The sequence below is a fragment of the Uranotaenia lowii genome, chromosome 3 (assembly GCF_029784155.1).
Source record: "Uranotaenia lowii strain MFRU-FL chromosome 3, ASM2978415v1, whole genome shotgun sequence".
In the NCBI taxonomy this organism is placed as follows: Eukaryota; Metazoa; Arthropoda; class Insecta; order Diptera; family Culicidae; genus Uranotaenia; species Uranotaenia lowii.
In genome coordinates this window covers 125,283,830-125,310,554 of record NC_073693.1, presented here as the reverse complement: position 1 = coordinate 125,310,554, position 26,725 = coordinate 125,283,830, and the positions used below count along the sequence as shown (strand labels likewise).

The 26,725-nt window shown below is 36.4% G+C and overlaps 1 protein-coding gene across 1 annotated transcript in view; it reads left to right on the top strand.

Moving 5' to 3' along the window:
* The first annotated feature begins 6,276 nt into the window (after positions 1 to 6,276).
* The window catches only part of LOC129751722 (heparan sulfate glucosamine 3-O-sulfotransferase 5), a 368,160-nt gene continuing 347,711 nt past the window's right edge, over positions 6,277 to 26,725 (top strand). The window contains exon 1 of the mRNA XM_055747388.1: positions 6,277 to 7,106. Coding sequence (XP_055603363.1) covers positions 6,757 to 7,106 — 350 coding nt within the window. The 5' untranslated portion in view covers positions 6,277 to 6,756. The remainder of the gene's footprint in view (positions 7,107 to 26,725) is intronic.

Below are 26,725 nucleotides of genomic sequence, written 5' to 3'. Positions count from 1 at the left end.
TGCGTTTATCATCATCACCTGTCATCATCAGCCAGCAATCATTGATCTATTGTTCTCGATTGCGGATTGAACATAGCAAGAGGAACGAAAACAAACAATGTTTTGGTTCTGCTTGTGGCAGCAGAAGTTTGTTGCTGTGCCGGAGGAAACCGTAAGTTCCAATCCTTCCCCTTAATCCGTAAATTTAGAGTAATGTACAGCTTTATGGACATTCGTTCCGTTACGTCAACGCTTTGACCACTCGGAAATCTGGGAGGTAACGTTTAGCAGCATACGACCCATCTGGATCTAATGCATTGCTGAAATTGCTGGCAAATAACCGTCGCCCAAACCATCTCCTACAACGCTCCTTTCAACAGACGATGATAAATTCATCGTATTAGACCCTAACCAATCCTGGTTATAGATCCCAAGAGTGTGTAGCTGTAGTCTTCTAATCCCGGCCGTATCTATAGAACTCATTATGCAAACCGCAGCGTTTCTCGTGACGGCATCGAGAGTAACCTTTTCGCAATCCGACTTCTCAGCCTTGATCTCCAGTGGCACCTTTTGGCCGACCTGGAGCATCTCGTGGCCTCTGTGCTAGCGATCCTCTGCGCTAGTGGTCCTCTGCACTTGAACCAACTCATAACCAGATATGTTAAAATCGCGAGTCTACATACTCGCACTTTGCCCTTCTTTGCAGAAAGGTTTTTATTTCGTTAAACTCAAACTGCAATGATGCTATCGATAGTTCAACTCGGAAAGCATCAGGAAGTAAGCTTCGGGTAAACTCGGCAGGAGTAAACAGCAATCGGGGGAAACATCAGCGAAGCGAACGTACAGTTCTGCGAATTCAAATCGTTTTCGTTCGGCAGCCGAACACATCAACCGGACAACGCATGGGGGCGTGGCTAAATGTGATAGATGCAAGGGAACGAGAAACGAGCGAGAGAAGGGTGCGAGGAATGTTAACTCGGTCCGTCGGGCAACGATCGCTCGTGTGCATTTGTGTACGGTAAGCTTCGTTCTGTTGTTTCGTTGATGTGAATTTATTCCTGCGAGGCATGGAAAACATCAATGCAGAACTGTACTCTTCGTTTTGTGTGCAATTACGTAATGATTGGAACGAAGATAAAATCAATCTGCACACAACAAGTTAAACTCGGAAAAAATCAGCCGAATGATTCTTTCCGAAGCGAGTTTACGCACCTCTGCTCATAACTGCAGACCACAGCGCACAACGAAAGCACGAGAGTAACCCTCTTGACTATCAGCACCGCCCAATCAAACCGGAGTGTTGCTCCAGCTGGACCTGTCCACTTCTGCGCAGCCCGGTTGCGGATCCTGAGACTTCTACCGGCCGTCGGACGTGAGCTCATGCTCGCTGACCACAGCGTGGCTCGTGACGGCATCGAGAGACGAGAGGGTTACTCTACGAACATCCCCGAACTTGATCTCTGACGGAACCTCCAGGCTGTCCACGGACATTTCGCTGGCTGGTCTCTGCGTTGGCGGTCCTCCATTAGCTGGCTGGCCATCTGCTATGGTGCTCTGGCTGGTGACTGGCCCCTCGACTCGGGCTGGTCCTTCTGCGCTGGCTGCTGGAGCACTTGCTAACCGCAAGTCTAATAAACTTGAGAGTACCATTTTCACTAACTCTTTACTTCCGTTTCCAGACCTATCTGGGCCCATAACCTGTTGAAATGAGTAAACAACGCAGGCCTCAGTGGTGGAATAGAGTTATTTTTATTCATGTTTCGTAAGTCTCGCCATTACATAACTACACAATTCATTAGCGATTGTTATTGTCGCACTCTCCACTTATCATATATCGGTGTTTGGAGTTTGCTCTAGGCAGTAATTTTCATTTTTATAAATACTCTAAGCTTTTACTCTAATTTGTTATTTTAATATCTTTTAGCGTTTTTAATGGTAAAAAGTGTCCAATTATTGTATGTGAATTAAATTGTAATTGATCCTCCAGATGAAGAAACACAATTTTCTGTAAGTTTTCTGCTGTTCTATGTTGTCAATTAGTTCATTAGGAGATTGTAATGTTTGTTGTAGATTCCTGTGAAAAAGTTTAAATAAATAACGAAACGTCGGAATGAGAAGAGAAGGTGTTTTGGATCCGTGAATTGACTAAAAAAGTCGAAATATTTTCCCGTTTATACAATTTCACCAGTCGAGAACAATAATCTACTTAAATAATGAGTACTTTGATACTCTTACCCAGAATATCTGGCAACACTGTTGCGTTACCACAAACCCAATTTGAGTATTCCCACCTAACTGTGTGATGATGTAAACATTGGTGCTGCGTTTTTCATCATCACCTGTCATCAGCAATCATTGTTCTATTGATCTCGATTATGAATTGAACATAGCAAGAGGAACCAAAACAAACAATGTTTTGGTTCTGCTCGTGGCAGCAGAAGATTGCTGCTGTGCCGGAGAAAACCGTAAGTTCCAACAGTTATATCTTCCAATCACCGCTGGACGACGGAATCTTTCTCTCACAGTGGCAGGAAGCTCATATGATGTCTGTTCGCAAAAAAAGTGACAAGAAAGCTATCATCAACTACCGTGGAATGTCAGTTCTTTGCGCGACAGCCAAACTGTTTGAACTCGTTATCTTGGATCCCACTTCTTCGTTCTGCAAGCACCAATTTTCCAACGATCAGCACGGGTTCATGCCTACACGATTCACGATACGATACACACAAGCGGAGATACCATTCGGGGTGGTCGTGTCGGGATTCTAGCTTGGTAGTTTCTCAATCGGCCATGCCTTGGTGGTTAGAAATCCTGCGAAAGTGGTTGCTGTGACGGGCGCGAGTTACTTTGAAAGCGTTACCTAACCGGCACACGTTTCGAGGTCCCCGGGATAGTGGATGCTGTGACGGGCGTGAGTTATTATGAAAGCGTTACCTAACCGGCACTCGTTTCGGGGTCTTCCGTACCAGTCTGAAGTTGGCGATAGAGGAAAAGGAGAAGGAGGAAAAAGGAGAAAAAGGATAAAGCAGAACTATGATCAAGGAGAAATTGAGGAAAAATTGAGAAAGAGGAAAAGGGTGAAATGTATAAGTGCATGAGCACAGCCTACCCCTTGATGTAGTATCATAGGGTGAAACCAAGGGGCACATCTGGCACACGAAGCCCAAGGTGGTTTTATTGGGACGAACCCACTCACGGCAGCAAACACCCGGCTGTTATGGTTTGAAGTCAAATTTCCATCTTGAAAAAAAAAAACGATTCACGACTACTAACTTACTGACTTTCTCATCTTTTGTACAAGACAGCTTTGCTATGAAAACCCAAACTGACGCCATTTAGGTAACTTCTGATCTTTCTGCTGCATTCGACAAGGTCAACCAAGATATCGCTATTGCTAAGCTCTAACGTTCGGGTTTCTGTGGATCTCTGGTTCCGGAGTTACTTAACAGGGCGAAAGTTATCCGTATGTATCGGTGTGTCTTTTTGAAGCATTTCCATACCTTCTCCGGTATACCTCAAGGAAGTCATTTAGATGCGTTCGTTTTCGTGATCCATTTGAATGATATACTCTCGTTCCTAGACTGCAAAAAACTTCAATATATGGATGACCTTGAACTCTTTCACACCATGAACGACCAAGAGGACATCAACTTTCTGCAACAGCAATTCAACGTATTTGCTCACTGATATAACATCAATTGCCTGCTCTTGGAACGCAGTAATTGCTCGGTCGTATCCTTTTCACGTAAGCAACACCCTTTTTATGCGTAGTATGTTCTCGGAGACGAAATCATTGTCCGGATGGATTTTATTAACGATATGTGCACCTAGAATCCTTGGATTCTAATTTCGCATAGCCAAAGACTTCAAAGACGTGTACTGCCTTTTAAGTCCATAATACTATAGTTTTTTTTCCATCCTAGAGTATGCATTAGTTGATTGGTGCCTTTGCTACCAGAATGGAGCTGAAAGAATCAAAGTTATCCAGCAACCCTACGTGCAGTATGCCCTACGTCATCTGATCTGACAAGATTCGTTCCATTTACCAAGCAATGAGAATCGCTACCGGCTCATAGACTTAGATATGTTTCAAGCTCGTAGGAAAGCTACCCGCGCTCTAGTTGTTACTGATTCCCTAATGTCCAGAGACGACTATCCCGGTTTTTTGGAGTCCATTCTCTCAGTTTGCGTCCCCGAAGATAAGGAAACCAGCCTGCCGCTCTATTTATGTTCCTATTTGTCTATAAAACTATCGATCGAGCAGCACCTTTATCGGTATATTGAAAACGTTCAACCGCTTTTCTGAGAATACATGTTACACTTCGTGCGAGGGCTAAGTCTTCTCGACCGCAGTTGCTGGTGGAGTCCATAGTAGGCACAACTTCCGCTGATAATTCGCCTCCGGATCTCACGGCTGGTGTCATTGTCTGCGGTCACCAGTGAGCCGAGATAGACAAAGTCTTCGACTATCTCCAGCTCGTCGCCGTCAATCGTGACCTTGTTATTACTGGACAAGCGGGTTCGGTCGGTCTCGGATCCGCAGGCCAACATGTACTTCGTCTTGGACGTATTAATCATCAACCCAATCCTTCCTGCTTCGCGTTTCAGTTTGCGGTAGATCTCCTCCACCGCCGCAGATGATCTGCCGACTATATCAATGTCATCGGCAAAGCAGATAAGTTGACTGGATCTGTTGAAAATCGTGCCCCGCATTTCGCCCACCGCTCGTCGAATAACACCTTCTAGCGCCACGTTGAACATCATGCAGGATAGACCATCACCTTGTCGAAGCCCCCTGCGCGATTCGAATGAACTCGACAATTCACCCGAAATCCGCACACAGCACTGCGTTCCATCCATTGTCGCCTTGATCAGTCTGATCAGCTTCCCGGAAAAGCCGTTCTCGTCCATAATTTTCCATAGCAATTTTATTCTACGATAGGTGATTTTTTTCGTCAATCATTTGCAGGTAAATACTTTTTTAGGTTTCGTATAACATGGTGCACAACTTCTCTAAAGATTACTCATTTAGTTTAGATGCCACATAGCTATCTTTATCTGAAGTCAATACTTTTTGTATATTTAGGGCTTCTCCAATCCTCCGTATCGTAGTCAGTTTGGTGTCATCAGCCACCTTTTTGTTTGTGTTATTACTGTTGTCTAAAGCCTATGGTTATGGAGGTATTTCTTGATATAGTTCTGATTGTTAATTGTTTCCTATGTGACGTATGGGATAGATATTTTGTGCACTCGCAAAGTACCTACCACGCCATCATCTTGTTGCCAAAATTTTCGGTGGAAATGGCATTCTCCGTTTCGGGGATATCCTTGTTCTTGCGTGCAGTGAAGCATTGTGGCCCAGGAAGGGTTTCAAAGTCCAATTTCACATACGTTTCATAGTCCATTATAATGCATCCAGAACTTTTACGAAATATTGAAACATACAATTTTCGAGTTCTTGGTTTGAAAGAAGCGGCTTAATTTGGGTTCCTTTTAGGTTTTATCTGCTTCCAGTACGTCTTGAGCCAAAGTCTCTTTTTAGCACGCATCACGTGAGACGTCGAGGTTCCGACTTTTCTCGTCACATCCCAAACGGAAGCCGATGGTTTCTGTTTGTAGACATCCCTGATCTTTTTGTTGATAGCAGGACTTACAGGACCAGATTTTCGACCACTACTCGGTTCATCTTCAAATGTACAATGTTCACCATATTTTTTAATAGCTGTCCGTACCGCTCCGACGCTAACATCCTCTTCTTTGACCAATTTCTCAACGAGATTCCACTCACAGTACTCCACTTGTGCTCGATACTTTTTCTCTTCTTCTGAGTAGGACCACGCATTTTGAAATTTAATCACAAACTGAATGTTTTTTTATGTTATCGCGTACAGAAATGTGTGAACAAAAGGACGCAGCCAGTAGAATAAAAAAATCGATTCAAAATGACCGTTAACATTAGGTGTGCTTATAATTTCTGGAACAGTTTAATGACACAATGTAAAGAAAAGGACGAGGGGCCTTCGAATACCGTTTTACGTGCAAGAATAATTGTTGAAGTAATATTGTAGCTGTTTTAATTGCCAGACCCTGTACAATGAATTTTCCAACAGCTACTTTTGCCTTAGTAGGATGGAAATCTGCCAGATGGTAGCCTTTTGGATTTCAATTGGCGTTCAATTTGTAGTCTTAAAGCTATCAGCATAAGTTTATAGCACTAATCGCTGTAATCTTTTAATCAAATTTCAAATTATTTCACAGTTGCACTAACTATGCTCTTTTCATTCTCCTTCCAGATTGTCTGCAGCAGCGGGTCCTGAAAATCGAATACATATCATATCGGTTGCCTCATATCGTATTCTGTGGCTACAATTTTGCAGCCATGGTTATCTAGTAGAGTATAAGTAGGTTTTTGCAACGCTGTGAAACGCGGGAAGAAAAGATTCAAGCGCTGCATTTGATAAATAGTTTTTATTAGGAAAGCGATGAAGTAGTTCATCAAGTAAGATCAATATCCCAACCCAATACATATCAAAAAGTGGCTTCGTCTGTGGGGGAAAGTTCTCGATTAGTGTAGGAAAAATCCAAAGTGCATCTGCTCTAGTGTCCTGATAAAAAAGGAAGGGGAAAGAAAATAGAGCAAGCAGCAAAAAAGTCATGCCATATCAAATGGAAAAGTGTCAGTAAAAGTTTAGCCTCTGTGAGAAAAGCGACACAGAAAAGTCAAGTGAGATCTAGGTTTCGGCAAGTGGAAAAGTTCGCTCGTCCCAGTTGGGTTTGATGTGCTCGTGTGAATGTGAATTCAGATTCGGTCGCGTAGTGGATGTGAACGACGTACTACTAGCTATAGAACAAGCGGCAGACAGCCAGCAGCAAGATCCAGAAGAAGGATCGAAAAAATCAATCATCAAATTGCATCCCGCCACTTCCGGCTCGAACCGCCCCCATCACCAGCACCTCCCAGAAAGGCCCTCCCCGAAAGGCCCCCGATGCTTCGACCTGTTGGCCGCGAATGGAACCAGCGGAAACGGAAATACTAGGAGATCGTTTCTGCTGCTCACACCGATGCCCAAAAAACGACGCGGTGACCAATTGAGGGATTGTTCCGTTTCGTTGCCACTGGACATTCTGTAAGTTGATGACCTGGTTGTTTTTTGTTGTTTGCGTTTTTAATGACTCAAATTCTTCCTGATTAATTGTTTTTAATAAGCTTAAAAATATAAAATTGTAGGTGTACCGAATAGTGGTATTCGGCGAACGGCCGAATACCGAATATTGACCTTTTCAACTATTCGGCCAAACGAATATTCGGCCGAATATTCGGTCGAATATATTTTTGAGTTTTCAATGAAAAAACCTTAAGCGATTATTTCAATGCTTTCTATTTCTTCCATATTAATGCCCCTCATGTTTTTAGTCGATTATTTTCAGCCAGATGATATTATCGGATGATGTGTTACAAAATATTTTTTAAGTAGGAGTCTTTCTGACTCTTAAATGTCAGCAATAACTGAAAAGACATCAGATGACTAGTCGCTTCGAGAGCGTTTATTACCAAAGCGATTGCGTTCATGTGAAATCTGGGATAAAAAATGTCGAAACAGGTGTCAAGCTATTTGAAAGCTTCTCTGATATTGAATTTGATAACGGTCGAATTTGAGCAAAATATCTTTAAAATAATTGCTGAAAAGATGGATTATCTTTAACCTTAAGAATACCATACTTTCAACCACACGTATCCAGACGATCAACCAACCAGAACGATTTTTGTAAAAATAAAAATAAAAAAGGACAACATTTATGTTATAATTTTGAAATTTTTTTAAAAATTGAACACAAAATCTAGATAATTTTAGAGAAGAATTTGAGTTTATAATTTGATTTAGCAAATAATCTGAATAAACCCAAGCAAACCTCGGTAAGTTTTAAACAATATCTGGACATCCCGTCCAGAATTGACTTATCTGGATTATCCAGAATATATCCAGAAAATCTGGAATAAACTATAATCAAAGCATAAAGCGATACCGTTCAGCATTCACCTGTACGATCTACAGTGAAATATTCGTGGATACACCTTAGATGTTTTGCTGAAACCATAAGTTTCAATGATTGTGTAGCTTTTACAACATTACTTTTGGATATTTTATAAATTACTTAAAGTTATTTGAAAAATTTACAAGTCTGTAGTAGATATTCGGCCTATTCGGCCTATTCGGCCGAATACTTAGCTCAACTATTCGGTGAGCCGAATATTCGGCTTAACGGTTTTTCAGCGATATTCGGCCGACCGAATATTCGGTACATCTCTAAGTACCTAATAACAATCAATCTGAATATCCAGTACAACATTTTCAAAAAAAAACTCTTTAAAACCTGCAAAAGTGTTACACTCAGAGAAATACTATTATGTATGCGATAAGATTCTGTTATGAACTGGCGTTATAAGAAAAATTAATGAAATTTATAAGATTATCTTATGACTGAAATGAACTTTCTGGATGAACATCTTTTTAAAGAGGAAGTTTAGTTTTTCAAAAGATAATCTTATGGTTTTGTCAAAACATTTGGAATTTCATAAGATTGTTTTCAAAAAGCAGGAAATGTCATAAAAATGAATTTTTTTTCCGAGACATTGATAATTTGAGTCTCATTTCTTGAATTTATTCACTTTTTTATGAATTTTTTTCACAATCGTGGCCATCAGAAGCAATTTTATTCCGGTTGAAATTGTCCAAATAAACAAAGTAAGAAAAGATTCAAAGATTATGAATATTTCCAAAATATTTTTCAAATTAACAAAAATTATGGAATTTGCTAAATAAACTTATCATTGAGAAGATCAATGACACGATTACTTTAAATGTTTTATTTTTTCTGAATTGCTTCTGATGAAAAACAATCTTGTGCGTTTTTTTCCTTCCGAATAAATTGTTCATTTTATTTTCACAAAGCAGTTTCTTCTGTTATTCATAAAAACTTCTTATGAAAATGAAAGAAATTCATAAGATTCTTATGAAAAATTGTTTTGGACACAAAAAAGAGGTTATTAGGACGTGTCTTATCAAATTCAGAAAAGGATTTCTTCTGAGTGTATATACCTTTTTTGTTTTACTTTCCTTATTTAGAATAATATAATTTTGTTTAAAAATGACTTTAATCATTTTTTGAATGGATTTCTTACTGATAATTTCTCGTTTAACATTTGTAAAAGCCCAGAGAACGTGTTTTCATAAGAGTTTAAAAAAATTTTTGAACCAGTTTTTCTGAGTCATAATTTGAAACTTGATTTGTTTACCGAGGCAGTTCAATTTAATCTTTACATCTGGAGATGGACGTTGTATCAACCTTCGTAAATATAAAAAATATCCAAAAACAATTCAATCGAAAATTGCTAATTTATGTACATCAAAATTGAGGTTTCATAACCAAAAAAAGGTTAAGAAATCATCTCACTGCTTTTCATAGCAGTGCTGAACCGAATAATTGGGATGCCAGATGTTTCTGGTTTTTTAACAGATTTTTTTATTCTCATACAGGCACAACATTGAAATTTTTTCACAGTTTACGAAATTCCCATAATCTAAATTTTCATTTTCTGTGCCTCAAAACACAGTGAGACCAAAAGATTTGAAGTCAGATACTTTACATAAATTGAATTGGAATAAGAGAATATCCCTTTTAAAACTGGAGAAATATTCGCCGGAATTGGTCTGTTTTTGGAACTATTAAAGTGGGAGTGTTTAAGGAGTGTGTTCGAAAAAATGCAGCACTCCGTTTTGTGAATAACTTTTGAATGCATGGATGGAAATTGATGAAATTTTCGGTGAAGTTTCCTAGTAGCGGAAAGGCGGACTATATGCGCATATTAAGGAAAGCCCTCATTTTCTCCCATATTTCAATAGATAGGAGTCTGAAAACTATATGCACATGAGCGGACATCTGTTTTCTATACGTAAGAGCAAATTTTATGTTAAAATCTCTTACAGTTTTTGTAAAATAATTTTATAATAAAAGCCGGCTTAATGCGCATATTTATGTTTCAAGCTATATTTCATTTACAATTGCAATATTTTGAAATTATTTAATTGAAAGTGGTAGAAACGGATGTTAAGCATACGTCAAGGCTGAAATTTTGGTGAAATTTTTTACATCACTAGTTCTTTTGCATGAAACATAGTTAAGTATGCCATATGGCCATATTTCAGGGTAATATTTTGTTCATATTGTATTTTTATCGGATCAGTAGGAAGTTCTTCTTTTTTCGCTGTAAGATCGTGATTTGAGCGTAGATTTAATGTTTAAATGATAGAAAGTAAAAAATTTATAAGACTAATCTATTTTTCTTGATATAGGCATTTAACCTGCCTTGATATGGGCATTCAGAACCTGTCTCTTATTCCAATATCTTTTCATTTACAACTTTGCCAAAAGCTTCAATTTGTTGAATTTCGGATTTGCAGATGAATAAGAAAGAAAAACCACAAAAATTGTTGTTCACAGAATCTGTACGCACAATAATTAAAGTTCAATATATTATAACAAAACTGACAAATATCTTGTTTGAATTTTTAAATTTGTTTGGCTATATTATGTATATAACAATTTAATTTTTTCATGCCCACGGTTTCTCTCATGGAACGATTTTATTTATCGAAAATTAGCATCGCTAATTTTTGCACCATTCGAAAGCTGGGACTCTCTCCTTTCATTTGAGCCCAAATTTTAAATAATCCACCGGGTGGTCTAGAACATTTTATTTTTTTGAAGATTTTATAACCTTTTTAACGGTTTTTTTTCAAAGACAAAATCATACTAATCACTGTGAAAACGCTCGTCTTACCTTTAGTGCAAATCCAACATTATATGTCAAAAATGTGATTTAAAAGGAAATTTCTCTGGCTACAGTTTTGTAGAAGACATCAAAGTGATACAAATTGAGAGAAAAGAGTTGGAATGGCACAAACAGAGTGATTATTATTTGATTTGAAAAAATCTAATAAAACTTCTCACCACTGCACAGTGGTCCAAAATACGAAAAACGTGATCGTTGCTTATAACTTTTTTAGGTCACATTTGAGCATATTGGTGTCTTCGGAGAAGTTTGTCAAAAACATTAGCTCTATAATAAAAAACTATTATTTTTTTGATTAATTCCCCTACAAGTGAGATAAAATTTCTAACTTCTATGTTATAGGTTTTAGCTCTTTGATGTCTTCTACAAACTTGTTTAAAATCAAAATTTCTACAACTTTGTCTCAGATGCCAAGTTTCTAAAATAATTAATATCCGAGATATCGGTCAAATAAGAAACTTAACCTCTCAAAATCAGTTTATTAATAATAACTTTTTTCAGTTAATTTTAAGTTTAATAATATGTTCCACAAAGTTGTTTGTCTTACTAAAATACACCCATTTGTTGAACATTTTAAGTTTGTAAAATGTGATACTGCAGAGCTATGTTAAAAATATTACCGAAAAAAGGGCTTTTTCATGCCTTATTTTACAAACACCGGGCAACATCGGGCAGCCCGCTTTAGATGCAAAATAAAGTCGAAGATTTCGTCTACTAGATGCAGGTACAACCGTCTGTATCCACTTGTATTTAAGCGAGATACATCAATTTTAATTTTCCATGTTTGCATTAAAAACAACGATTTCTATGAAACTACATATAGTGCATTCTACCACGTGTGTTTTCTTCTAGCATTTCCCTGCGCGATGTCAGAAGCAAAGATTTGGAAGCGTATTTGTATTATTAGCATCTCCAGCTTTTAGAGGATATCAATTTCAATTGAACACACAATAACCCGATGCTAATAATACAAATGTTCTTCCAAACCTTTGCTTCTGACATCGCGCAGGGAAAAGCTAGAAGAAAACACACGTGGTAGAATGCACTATATGTAGTTTCATAGAAATCGTTGTTTTTAATGCAAACATGGAAAATTAAAATTGATGTATCTCGCTTGGATACAAGTGGATACAGACGGTTGTACCTGCATCTAGTAGACGAAATCTTCGACTTTATTTTGCATCTAAAGCGGGCTGCCCGATGTTGCCCGGTGTTTGTAAAATAAGGCATGAAAAAGCCCTTTTTTCGGTAATATTTTTAACATAGCTCTGCAGTATCACATTTTACAAACTTAAAATGTTCAACAAAGTGGTGTATTTTAGTAAGACAAACAACTTTGTGGAACATATTATTGAACTTAAAATTGACTGAAAAAAGTTATAATTAATAAACTAATTTTTAGAGGTTAAGTTTCTTATTTGACCGATATCTCGGATATTAATTATTTCAGAAACTTGGCATTCGAGACAAAGTTGTAGAAATTTTGATTTTAAACAAGTTTGTAGAAGACATCAAAGAGCTAAAACCTATAACAGAGAAGTTAGAAATTTTATCTCACTTGTAGGGGGATTAATCAGAAAAATAATAGTTTTTTATTATAGAGCTGATTTTACTGAAAAACTTCTCCAAAGACATCCATATGCTTAAATGTGACCTAAAAAAGTTATAAGCAACGATCACGTTTTTCGTATTTTGGACCACTGTGCACTGATTGTACTAAAACCTGAAAAAGTATTCTACGAGCTTAGTTATTGATTGTAGAATGTACATATAAATATTCAAAACGGTGTGTTCTCATCAAAAATCAATATTTTACATTAAATTGATCAGAATTATCTGAAGTTATGAGCATTTTTGGGGTTGAATCATCCGGAACAAATATCAAATTCTTTCTTTTTGTCATTCCGATTTTTCCAAAAATCCCGATGTGGGGAATAATTAAGTTTAAGGTTAAAACATTTGATACATTCTTCGAAAATTCAAGTAGTTGAAAAAACGAAAGCCACACTGTAGAAGATGGAAGTAATATCACCTGTCGTTTAGAATTTTTTTCCAAATGTTTGATCTTAATTTTCTCGATTGTTTGGTTTTGTACGATGTAGATTGTATACAAGTTTGTTGCAAGCCAGCTTTAGTTCATTTTTTTCCATTGTATTGAAAATTTGAATAAATTTTTATTTTGAATCCCTTCCTCTTTCCTCTTGATGTTTCAACTCCTAATGACAAAAGATAGATTTCAAATTTGTTCCGGCCATATAAAAAAAGATGGCACCTGCTTGACTTGAAAATTTGGTTACTCATTTCATTCTTTGAGCAATGTTAGGCACTTTTTCAAAATAGGTGCTTAATTTGGGCAAATATATCTATGTAGAAAAATTATTTTAAGCATTTGTAGCCACTGTTTTAAATACTTTTCATGACACGATGTTATATTTTGTTTTCATTAAGTAAGAAAATAACATTCCAGGGGAAAGCCAAAAATGCAGGAATCTACAGACAAATGATTGCAGGTTTTTCCTACTATCAGATAAAAACCCAGGTTTTTTTTTTATTTTATCTAGGAAACTTGAACAAAAATCATCAATTTGAACAAATGCAAAATTTTCAGAAAACGATATAAAAAATTCGCAAAAAAATCTGAAGACTTCAGATCTGACAACAAAAAGTGAATTGAGAAAATAATTTCAGATAATAGTATTACATCAAATCAATCTCTTAAAATTGTTGAAAACAAAGTTGATGTTGAGATTTGATGATGGCCCTCCACTATCCCCCGTACATGGGAACTTGGGCTGGATTATCTTAAAAGATATTTTTAATGATGTCTCTTTGACTTTTTGATCTGTAGATTTGCTTCAATTTTCTGAATGTTATTCCCATGTACGTCCATCATTGCCTTTTTATTTTTTTTCCTTGTATTTTGCTGCTTGCTATATTCAACTTTTGAACAGGGACCATCTGAGAAAAGGGACATTTTAGGGTAAAACCCCTTCCCACACACACATGAGTCCATTTTCAGGGTTTTATAAGGGTTATTTAAAATTTGAGCTAGAATGTAAGAGGTTAATCATATTTGTTTCCTAGGCCCAAATGGTTGTTCATAAAGTAATCAAACTAACTAAGCTCAAAATATAAATTTCAAGAAAGGCGGGAGACATTTTTTCCAAAATAAAATTCTACAAATGCTCATAACTTCAGATAATCCTGATCATTTTAATGTAAAATATTCATTTTTTAATGTAAATAAACCGTTTTGAACATTTATACACTCAACAATCAATAACTAAGCTCGTAGAATACTTTTTCTGGTCTTAGTACAATCAGTGGTGAAAAGTTTTATTAGATTTTTCAAATGAAATAATAATCATTTGGTTTGTGACATTCCAACTCTTTTCTCTCAATTTGTATCACTTTGATGTCTTCTACAAAATTGTAGCCAGAGAAATTTCCTTTTAAATTATATTAATGACATATGATGTTGGATTTACGTTAAAGGTAAGACGAGCGTTTTCACAGTGATTAGTATGATTTTGTCTTTGAAAAAACCGTTTAAAAGTTTATAAAATCTTCAAAAAAATAAAATGTTCTAGACCCCCCGGTGGATTATTTAAAATTTGGACTCAAATGAAAGGGGAAGGTCCCAGCTTTCGAATGGTGCAAAAATTAGCGATGCTAATTTTCGAAAAATAAAGTTTTCTCCCAGAGACACCGTGGCCATGTGTTAAAAGCGTATTACCCTCAAACTGCACTGATTAGATATGATGAATCTCTAGCCATATCGTCAATCGGCTGTATGCGCATATTACCCAACATGCGCATTTAGGAACACTACCCCCTAATGTAGTTTGCTAGTGTACAAAATTTTGTGACAATCTGTCAAGTGGTTTTTGAGATAGCGTCCAATACGACTGTTCATTGACAAAATTTTTTGAGCAGGATCGAGAAAAATCCAAAAATGTTCCAGAAAGGAGACCCAAAAACAGCTGGAAAATCAACTGTTCGACCAAAATTCACATGGTAAATTGTTTAAGAAATCCTAAAGGATCCAATAGTGAATAAAAGTAAAGATTATTGAGAAATGTGAGCGGTTTTTTCAAGTTTAATTCGAAAATATGAATAGAGGAAGTGATAAAAAAGTCCAATTTTTCTGACTGGTATGTCTAGCTGACTTATAAATAGATCTGACTTCATTACTACAAAGTAGAAAAGCTGCCCACCATTAAAATAAAGAGAATATGGTGGTCAAATTGTGCACAAAATATTTGAACTGCTTGTGAGGAGATATTTAAAAAAAATCGACATGGACAGCAAAACGAACTCTTTAACTGTCACTTGGCACGAATTTAACCAGAAACTTTCTTCGACAAGTACCGCCTGTATTTCCCTGAGATAAACAAGAAGAAAAATTTAAAAAATTGAAGAGGCTGACAATCTGTGGAAACTGCAAATTACTCAATCTTTCATAACGATTGACACAATGAATAGCTACAAATACAAAGCAGACTGTCTCCAAATGCGACCGTTTTCTCTGAAAAGTACTTAAATAATTCCCACAAAATTTATACTCCTTGTAAGTTGAATTTGGAATCGTGCCATTACGCAAAAACGGTGGCGGAGTGATAAAAAGTCAAATGTGTTGTTTTTGTGCTTTCGACCACATTCAAAATTTTGAGTTGTTTTGGAAGTCAAGCTTTTGTAAACAGAAAACGTAATAAAAAATAACCTTGATTTGAAAAGAGGAAGGTTCAGAGTATGCATTATAGATGGCACACGAGTTGTCCAAAAATTGAAGTCGAAAAATTGCTTCATTGGACGCTTTTTCAGAAACCTCTTGACAGAACATCACAAAAAATTGCAGATGTAAACACTACCAGTTGATTTCGCTGAAAGTTGCATTAATTTCCATCAATCCATTCAAATATTATGCACAAAACAAAGTGTTGCATTTTTTTCGAGTATGCTCCATAATTATTTAATTCTTAACATTTGAGTTATGCTTCTGGCAGTAGCATATTAGTGACGAGTGGAAAGCGGGATATATCGTATTTGGTCCGCAATGTGTCAACAGATCTTGAAAGGTTTTGTGTTCTACTTACATTCTTTTTTTTTTCTTTTTTCTTTCCAAGAGCGATATAAGGCGTTTTAACTTTGTTCAATGATGAGAAATGATGGTATACAGAAATCCGGAACAATACTTAATGAAAAATTCGTAATGTTAATTTATTCTTGAATATTTCCTTCCATCCTGACGTCTCTGCATTCTTTGCTCCACAGTGGGCCCGGCCGGTTTATGTTCTCTGCTATTTCAATGTTTTTAAGTTAACATATTGGAAAATATGAACATAGACAAGAAGAATAATAACAATCTTTTGTTATTCTCCGGGGTCAGGCATAAGTTATGGCTGGGGAAGTATGAATAGTAAATCGTCGCGTGGGTCTTTGCCGATTTCCATCCGAAATTTGTTGTTCGTTGTTCGTTGCTTATATTTTTTGTAGTCACAGGCTCGCAAGGCCCGCAGCTAACCCCACTATCTCGCAGGAGGACCGTCGTGATGTTGCTGTTTTGGGTCCCGAACACCACCAGGACGTTGTTGCACTCCGCACGCCGCCCCTAACATGGAGAACAGACGCGTACGAAGCCCCCTAACTCAGTCTGCATGCGACCAAAGCATCCACCGGGGTTGGGTACCCGATCTCCGCTAAGGTTGCTCGCACCCCAGCTAGCACCACGGGGAGGTAGAGAATCGGAGTTGCAGACAAGAGGTGATATGACCACTACCCGAAGGTTGGGTGTATGGGGTCTCAAGTTGCACATTGTCTACTTCACTAGCCTAGCCTAGTGAATAGTAAATAGATTTTGTAAAATTACTTGTAATAGATTTTGGCGTCCTCAATTCGAATCATTTGCCAGATTTTGTGCTTCAGAAGCTTTTGGAATGGCGGTTTCATGTCCTTTGGAACAAAATGGACAGAATTGGCCTCATACCACTAGGACACTTTATAAATAAAGCATGATGCCAAATCTGGCCAAAAAAGCGGAGCTTCGTTGTGCTGCTGCAAGAGCAGATGGCCTGCCAAACGAAATATTTGGACTTGAACATTTTCTTTTTCTTAAATTCGACGTCCACATTTTACTTGCTCTTGCCGCTGAAAAACTCCATCCCTGGAATTTGCTTAGACCAAACCCACCGGGCGTTGCTATTTCAGTCGGTATTTTAGATGTTTTGATTCGTAGCGTTTTTATCTACTTACTGATTTTCGCACCCATTGTTGCCATCCACGTTGGTATATGTGTTTGTTTATTTTCTGATAGCGACGACCGACTGCGTTGCTACCGGGTTGCTACATAAACGCATCCTGTAACAACCTACTGCTCGAACGCTATTTCTCAAATCAAGTAAGCGACTGTTGGTGCGATGATGGGTTGATAGATAAGTTGCTGAATCTACTCGATTCGAGGTTTAGCAACCATTGCAATGGGTGGGCTTGGTCTTAAAATCGGCTTTTATATACGTTTTGTCGTCCATCACACAGCAGCCATATTTTGTCAGCATCTTCTCGTAGAGCTTCCGTGCCCGAGTTTTAGCCGTCGATTGTTGTCGCTCATCGCGGTTTGGGATGTTCTGTACCTTGTATGTATGTAGTCTAGCTCTCTTCTTTGCATTCTGTACGTAGCTCTGCGACATGCCGATCTGTTTAGCCAAATCACGGCTTGAAACGTTGAGATTTGCTTTAATCATCCGCTTCGCCTTTCCCTCCGTCTTTTTGTTCTCCGGTTCCGGTTTTCTTCCAGCTCCTTTACCGTGGTCCAAAGTCAACCGCTCCTGGATCCGCTTCAACACTCTGGAGACGGTTGAATGGTGAATGTGCAACATTTTTCCCAACTGCCGGTGCGACAGGTCAGGAAATTTCAGGTGTTTGGAAAGAATCTGTTCTCTCGACTCGCGTTTATTCACCTTCATTTTCGTTAAATCGAAAAACACGACCTCGAGTTTGACAGCATGTAAACAATACACGTCAATGAGAAAGTGTGTAAAATTAGGTTGATTTTTACCCAATGGTAAAACAGCTATGCCACGTTGAATGTGTCGCAATAATGTCATATTCGCTCTTTACGTATCTACAAATTATGAAAATTTAACTAATAAGATGATTTTTGGGATCCTTGATATAAATGTCGGTGACAAGGTAATCTTTCCCGTACATATCAAGTTTGATTGACAAAGTAGCCAAAATCTTGCGCAGATGTGAAGTGAAATTCCTTTGCTTGGTCCAGCTAGGTTGCAAGCTTTAGGTTTACAAATTATTTGAAGAAGTTATATTTTTAATTTTTATTAAACTCGTCATTTTCCATGGGTTTATGAAACGTCCACTATTTCATAAGGTGGCACTGTCTTTTGCTATATATTCAAACAGATTCAATTTTTTTTGCACCTAAGAAGCTTTGTTTATAAATTCCAAATCATGTACCTGTCTCGGAAAAAGGCTTCAATCGATACAAAATTGCAAGCTAAGATAGCTGTACAATTTAAACCACTCTCTGCCAGAGCTTAAACCTGCCATCTGTTTCAAGCACCGGATGATGTACGAAAATTGAGTTTTTATTCCCCTGCTTCGCCATTTTATTGATGTCAGCGGACATGAGCTTGGTGTGCTTGCTACTCTGCAAGTCGGTTCACATCTGTGAATGACAAAAAGCACCAACAAAAAATAGCGCTGGTTGGATAAAACAGATTGCCGGAAACCGGGCGCTAGCTGACAGCTTGTCAATACCTGCGGGAGATTCTAAATTCGAACAACCTCATGTGCCTTATCCAAAAACATCATCGACTGGTTGGTTGGGCTGGACAAATGCACTCACAGAATCGGCCATTGCATATCGATGGCTCAGCAGCGCTAAACGAATGTCGTTCATCCCTCGAATGTGTTTAATATTGGCCGGCCAAGGTTTTCTTATTTTCCGGAAGCGCTCTATTATTGGAATTTTCCGTGTGCACCCTTCCAATCTGCTTTAGTTTGGCCATTTAGGCATACTTGTATGTAAAGTAAGGGTGAATGTTGCTTTCGGTTTGGGCTTTAGATCATTGGCCGATAGAAATAATTCAATGGTGGGCAGCTGCAATCCGGTTCAGTTGTAGGGGAGATGGGGGCATAATGGCCACCTTAAGGAAAACGGTTATTTAACCATAGAAAATAGCTATAATATGGAGGTTACATTATTGTTTCGTGTTCAGACACTTAAAAAGCCTATTCCCTAACGGGCTGAAACGTGAAAAACTAGATGAAAACGTTAAAAAATGCATTTTAAAAAATTTTGCCAAAAGCTGAAAACCAGCCACTGTGGAGGCATAATGAGAACCCCCCCTGAGGCAGTATGAGCACCATTAATCAGAGCAAGATGTACGTTTTTGCCGGGGTATCTAGCAGCGAATTCAATTCGATGAAGTCAGGTGAGTCGTAGATTCATCAAACAAAGCAATAACAAAATAATCTAGGTCTGTTTGTAGAATACAAACAATTCACGCACGCATACATTAAGTGCTTTGTTCGGAGGATGATGCTACTAGCCGTATAATGTAACAATAAAAAAATCGATCATGAACTGTTAATGTAAAAAAATCACGCTATTCTTTTGATTACCTCTCCGACACCTTACCAATAGGCTAAATTGTCGGATGAAAACTAGTCAAGGTGTGGCGCTATAAATCAATTTTAATTCGCTGCTAGATTCTACGGCAGAAAATGCTCATTATGCCTCGATAATATGGTGCTCTATATGCCCCTAGTGAACCAATTTAAGTAAAAAACGTGTTTTAAAATTGATAAAAGTGAAAAATCAAAAAATTTATGATGGTAAAAATTGAGAAACAATGTGTACATCATGTTGCAGTGCGTACATTATAGATCAAGGTTATTTTAAGATCATAAGAGCTTATTTCGTGGTGCTCAAAAATTATAATATTTTAAAGATGATAAGGAGATTCCTTTTTTTGTGAAAAATTAATACTATACGAAGTACGAAACAAATCCTCATGAAAATTTATTTAAGAAAATACGCACTTTCGTAGAAAAGCGTAGTTCTCATTATGCCTCGGGTGCTCGTTATGCCCTCATCTCCCCTATAGCTGTACGAAAACCGCCCAATGCTGATCGATAACATGAAACATAGGAACAGGTCAGTGCCACTTCCGGTATGGGTATATTTTGAACCCGATCATGACCTTCTGCGGTGTTGGATAACTGCATCGAACTATTGGTAAAGTTGCAGCAGAGTTAAGTTTCTGTGAATAGTTGCCAACTTTTATTGATCTTTCTCAAAATCTGCACACCAACCAATTCAGTAAATTTTTGCGACTAAAGCATGACTTTTTGCACATTAAAAAAAATCCCGAGAAATAGATTATTAGGAGAAAAAAGTCCCATAGTCCAAAATCCTGTCATTTTTCATCAAATTTTCAAATAAAATATTCTCTAAAAGTGGGACAGTAGTAGTTTAAGAGTTTTCAAAGAAATAATGACAACCATTTTTATTGATGAATTAAAAAAAAACAATTCCTATATAATATTTATGTAAACTTAGTCATTTTTTGCTTTTAAAGCTTTATGTCAAGTGTCGAGAAGTTTACGGTTTGAGACAAGACTTAAAAAAACCATTTAAACATTGAATTTGATAGATTGATTGATAGATGTAGTGACTTTATTTTAAATGTTTTTTTCGGCTAAAAGGACGCTCGACTTTTCTCTCCAAATTTTTTTAACTGAATGATCTGATCTGACTGAAGGCGTACATCACGTTCGGCATTCCAAAACTTCTTCTTCATTTTCATCTACAAATAAACACGACGACGAGCGAGTGTGTAAAAGAGATGCTGATAACATTTTACTTTTCGCTCGGCTTTCAACTTTCTTTCTCTTTTTTATTTCCCTTTTACACATTCAATCTCAACTTTTCATTTATTGAAATAACAGAACTCATTTTTGGGATTGATCCAACTCCCGCATACAACATCCGCCTTTTTCTCTACTCTTATACAGCTCAAAGTATGAAAGTTATCAAATAGCTCTGATTTTTATCCTATACTTTATAAAAATATTTAAATGACTGTAATATAACAGGAAAACTTGACTGGTGTTTTAAACCTTAGACAAAACAAATTTATTATTTTATGTTCTGAATGTCTTCATGGTCACTGTATAAAAAAATTATAATGCTTTTATTTTAAATAGCAATTTCTTAGTTTTCTTAACAATTCTTTAATAAATTGTCTTATAGTTTATTAAAGAATTAAATTTTGCATCTTCTTTGCATCTTTTAACTATTTGTTTACTTTTAATGGTCTCCGTCTATATTTATAATTTTTCACCTTTTCTTCCTTATTTCCATTCCTTCTTTGAAAAAATAGTTATGTTTACTTATTTAAGGCAATCAATAATAATAATCACAAACAGCTAGTTTTGATTCCTTCAATTATTAGGTTAAAGTCGGCTTAAATATATAAATAGTAATATAGTATTTTAACGAACCAGTACAAACTGAAAATCTCTATGATAAAAATATACAAGAAATTGTATTAAAATAAAAAAAGTTTTAAAATAGTATTTAAATAATGAAATTCGTTGCATGGATCTAACTGAATCTGTCAGTCACAGTCATCCAATGAAACAAATATTTTATTAACATTAAATCGAACTTGAATGTTATCTAGATATTATGCCAACTATTTGTGAAACCTTTCTTTATTTTTATTCCGTTTCTCTTCTTTTATTTCTTTTTTTTTGTTATTAGGTATAACGAAAAAGGGAAAGCTACGCATAGAAGCTCTCACTTACTTCATTGTGTAATCATTATTGATTTTTTCGAGCAACTAAATTGAATTTACCTCTCTGGAGTCTTCTTTTGATTGATTATTGTTTCGAAAAACAGGGCCGTAGCAAGGTGTCTTCTGATCAAACATTTTATTCGAGTTTATATCACTTGTTTATTATACTATATCATCTTTATGGAAATATTTAGATCTTCCATTTCCTTTCCATTCATATAAAACTAGTTTGTGCCTTTCGTAAGACATCTTTATTCTCTGTATAATTTCAAGTGCCTTTTTATTTATTCAAGATTTAATTTGTTACTTTTCGCACAGTAAAAACTAGACTTGACCTCCTGCAATCCATCTTTCCATTCTGAATAATAATAATCGACTTTTCATTCTTTGAAAAATAAATTTGTGAGTATCTTTTGAGTCTGTTTTACATCAAACGCCATTTCATTTAATCAACTTCACAGGCATCATTTTAATTTTATAACACTATATTCATCATTGTGTTTTGGCTTCACTTCATCACACATAACGAAGTTAAAAAAATGATTGTTCCTCACTTCAATTTCACTTCCGTTTATACAACATGAGACTTTTTTGCCAGCTACTCCCGGATAATCTAAGCTCAGTCGTAGAAGACTCCTTTGACTAGGTCTCAGGGTCGGCCTACGGCTGGGTAATCGGAGGGGAACGCGGACAAAATTTACAAGACAAACTGTGGGTTTTTCGAAACAAACAAAGAACAAAAGCAAATATAAGTACGGAAAGAATTCTTATTTATTAAATGGAGAAAAACTACTTTAAACCTTTGATTTTTCGATTTTGATTTATGGCTTTTATTTAACGTTACTGTGTAGTGTGTGTGTAGGGTGTGGGTTGGGCTGTAGTTGGCTGGATGCGGTACGTACCGATGCTGCGATGCTTACTACGGTGGTGAGCGCTCACTGCTGGTCGACCTTCCTTCGGGGATTTCCGCTTACCAAATGGTTCCCAATATGGCGGCGGGGATTGGTTGGGAAATCCACCTCTCGAGATATTCCTTGTGCTGTTTTGGATGGCGCTTGTCTGGCGTTGACAAGCAGGTGAGGGTTCAACGGCGTCTTCCTTACACCAGGCAAGCTAGGCCGAATCGTGCGACGGTGATAAAACGGTGACAGCAAAACACGAGAACTTCACACAACAATTGACGATTGTGGGTTCAAAAAAACTCACAACTCCACATACATAGAGTTGGACAAAATCACGTCTGACTCGCACGAACGCCGGAAGAAATAGGAGGCTGAGTCAACGACTCTTCTTCTTGGGTTTCCGCTCCACATTCTTCTTCCTCATTCCATCTGACTCGTTTGGGCGAGTTCTTGCAGATTGCATGCAACCCACATGCAATGTCGACCTTGAAGACGATGTTGGTTGCAGCCTTGCTGCTGATGAAACCACACGCCCAACTTAAAACTAACAAATTATGTACTTTTTTAAACCTAACTCCTATATAATTATTTTTATCTTTAATCCTAACTATATTTTAAAAACAAGACGAAAAACATCAGTTTGACAAATAATTAAAATGAAACAAATAAAAAAAACATCTGAGCCGATTGTAACGACGGTTACAAACACTCTGTTCTCGCAAGTCATCATTTTGTTTCGAATAATTTCAAATGCTTTTTCATTTATTCAAGGCTCAATTTGTGACTTTCTTTTAATTGTTTTTTTAAGATTACGATTTACAGTCCCCCCACAATTATGGGTCACACGCAATTATTAGTCACCGAAATTGAATGAAATTATTTCATATTATTATTTTTAGTTTATCAATAATATCATCAAAATGCATTAAAAATATTACTTGCGCGCTTGATAACAGTAAAAATGCTGTTTGAATAGTTTTTGTCATTCATTAAATATTATCTGTTGAACTATCGCATAAATTTCCACTGTTATAAGGTTGACATTAAAAACCGTTATGGCCCTTATATGGGTATTTAAAAAATTCCAAAAAAATAAATAGGTATTATGTAAGCGCTAAGGACGAGTTTACATTTTCCAAATGAAGCTGCACATAATCATGGGTCGCTTTTTTGCAAACACAACAAAATATTTCTTGGTTGCTATAGCTCAATTCAAATGCCCCTTGAATTTATACTATCAAAGAATGCCCCTGAATGTTTGCCAGAAACTTGATGTTTTCCAGGAAGATTTTCGGGTGTTGCCATGGACTTCTATGTGACTAATAATTGTAAGCAATTTGAATAATAATTGTTGCGGGATACAATTTTGACCCATAATTGTGGTTTTGATAAAAGTTGATAGTTTCGGTAAATTATGTTATATTTGAACAAAATTGAAAATACAAAAATATTTGAATTCAAAGAGGAATGACTGAATGACTATAATTCATGCAAAGCTTGATATTTGGTCTACTAACACCTGCATGAACGAACATTTTGTGGTGAGAGGATACGTTAAGTGACTAATGGTTGTGGGGGGACTGTAAGACGTTAGACTGTTTGTAGACTGTGTTAAGATGTTATTTTTCATGAAGCATTGACTTATTCATCAAACAATTTTATAACATTTTATTAATAATTGTGTTTATAGGCTTTTACTCATTACACAAAACAGGGTTAAACAAATTATTTATCATCACTTAATTCCCTTTCCACGCATATAAAACTCAGTTTGTGCCTATCGATAGTTTGTTTTTAATTTTTCGTCATCTCAAATGCTTTTTCATTCATACAAGATTTAATTTGTAGCATCTTGCACATAACAATTTCCTGCAAGTCGTCTTTTTATTCTTCATCAAATGCCTTTTCATTCATTCAAAATTCAATTTATGATCTCTCACACAAACAAACAAGACTTGATCTCTCGCAAGTTATCTTATGATTTTGCATCTTTTCAAATGCCTTTTCACTTTATTCAAATTCAGTTTGTGGCCTCTAGCACAAACCAAACTGGACTTGACGTCTCGCAAGTCATCATTTGATTTTACATTGATAGATTTACGAGGACTTTCAAATAGCTTTTTCCTGAAAAAGATTGCAATTTGAACTTTGATGTCTATGCTTTTTGCTTTATTCCTCGAAATCGTCATTGAAGTTTAGAACATGAATTCAAAATTAAAACTCACGTCTGATATCAGTTAAAGTAAGGTTGCTAGAATTTTTTCAGCACGAGCAATATCTGGGCAAATTTTGTTAAAACCCAGAAGTTACTTAGCAAAAATCAAGGAAAAAAATTGAAAAAAAAATTCTCTTCAAAACTCATCGACAGATTTCAAATCGCATTCAAGGCTTTTAAAAAACCTTTCATGATTATTTTTGAAAAACTTGCTCAGAAAATTTCGTGTTGGAGACATAAATAAAAACATTTTACAACACAATTTGTTTTTTTTTGTTTGATTTGCCAAATAAAGTGAATAGATACGAGCTAAATTCGGACTTTTCTCAATAAAATCTTGGCAACCGGGCCGAGCCGAACTGTTCCCAAATATTTAATTCGGGCAATCTGGCAACCTTTAAGTAAAGGATAATCAACGAGAACAGAATCATTCATTGTCTCTCTAAATAAAACAAACAGAACTATACTTAAAAAGACAGACATCAAATTTTTGCAGAATGTTGTGTATTCTTTTAGTAAATAATCAATGTTTATATTTGGTTTTTGTAATCAAATTTGAAAATTCTCTTAAGAAACTTTGTACTTAAATTTGGAAAAAAAGAAGAATATAGCTAATTGATTGAATGATGAAATTCTAGATTAAAAATTGAATCATACGACTTTGAAACAACACAATTAAGTTTCATCCACAGATCATTCGTTTATTTTTTTTTAATTGGCAGATAAGCTACTAACTTAAAGTTTAGCACTATATCGAAAACTATTTAGAAACATCTTTCTGTAAATAAAAATGAAATATGATAATTATTTTAATTTTTCTTATTCGATTTATTGAAGATCAGTTTGATTAGAAGCAATACCATGGTTAACATAAGTAAAAAAATGTGTTCTGTAGAATGATCAAATGGGCATTTTCCTTGATTAATAAGTCCTTGTCTCAATTCAACCCAACTGGGGGAGTAAATAAAAAATGCTGTTTGAAGTTTTTTTTTTGTGAAAATACCCACAATTTTTCCCATTCTCAACTTCTCATGGACTTTTCATAAATTTTGATCTGTGTATAGTATCACATTTCATGAAATGTCCCGGAGAAGTAGAAAATGGGAACAAACAGAAAAACACTTTTATTGGCGAAAAGTAAAAATCGGCATATCACGGCAGTAATTAATTAAATTTGACAGAAATATTACGAAATCTCCCCGATTCACCCCATTTTGCAGAAACCAATCCAATTTCATGAAAATATATAAGCATCCACCCTCTAGTGACATGGTCGTTACTTACGAGAATATTCAAAGGCACAAGAAATTTTGCCAACTCAGCTAGTGAACTTAAGAAATATTATGAATTTTAGCATTTGAAATCTTCACGTTTAGGGTAAATGTACCCGACCTTGGCACCTAAGGCATGGTTTACCCTTTTTTTCGACATTCCTACCTTTTTGTTGAGTGCACCATATAACATCCTTTGAAGAATTTACTTGCTAACTTGCTTAGAGTTCAACAAAAATATGTTTTCTCTATGGAACTTTCATTAATGTGAGTAAAATGCATGCAAAGTACTCACTGCGGTGCTCCAATTACTTGGCCGCCGTACCAATTGTTTGCCGTTTCGATGATCCGATTCTTGACCACCAGCAAAATGCAATAGATCTTTACCAACAATGCTCAATTGACAGTTAACAGAATCGTTGGCTATTCTGAATATAAGGAAACTGACAGAATGACGTCAGCTGAGCGTAAAGTTTTATGCGACGATGGAACACCGGGCGCCACTCATACAACAAAAAGGCTTTTGAAAACATTGATGAAATTTGGTTGAAAGGGAAGCACAAAATAAGCTTTCATTTCAAAAAGTCGAAAATCCAGAAATTTCGCAATGCGATTGCGAAACATAGGGTTATTTTCACTATACAAAACAACTGTCTTCATATTGTGGAGTTTGGCTTCATAAAGTA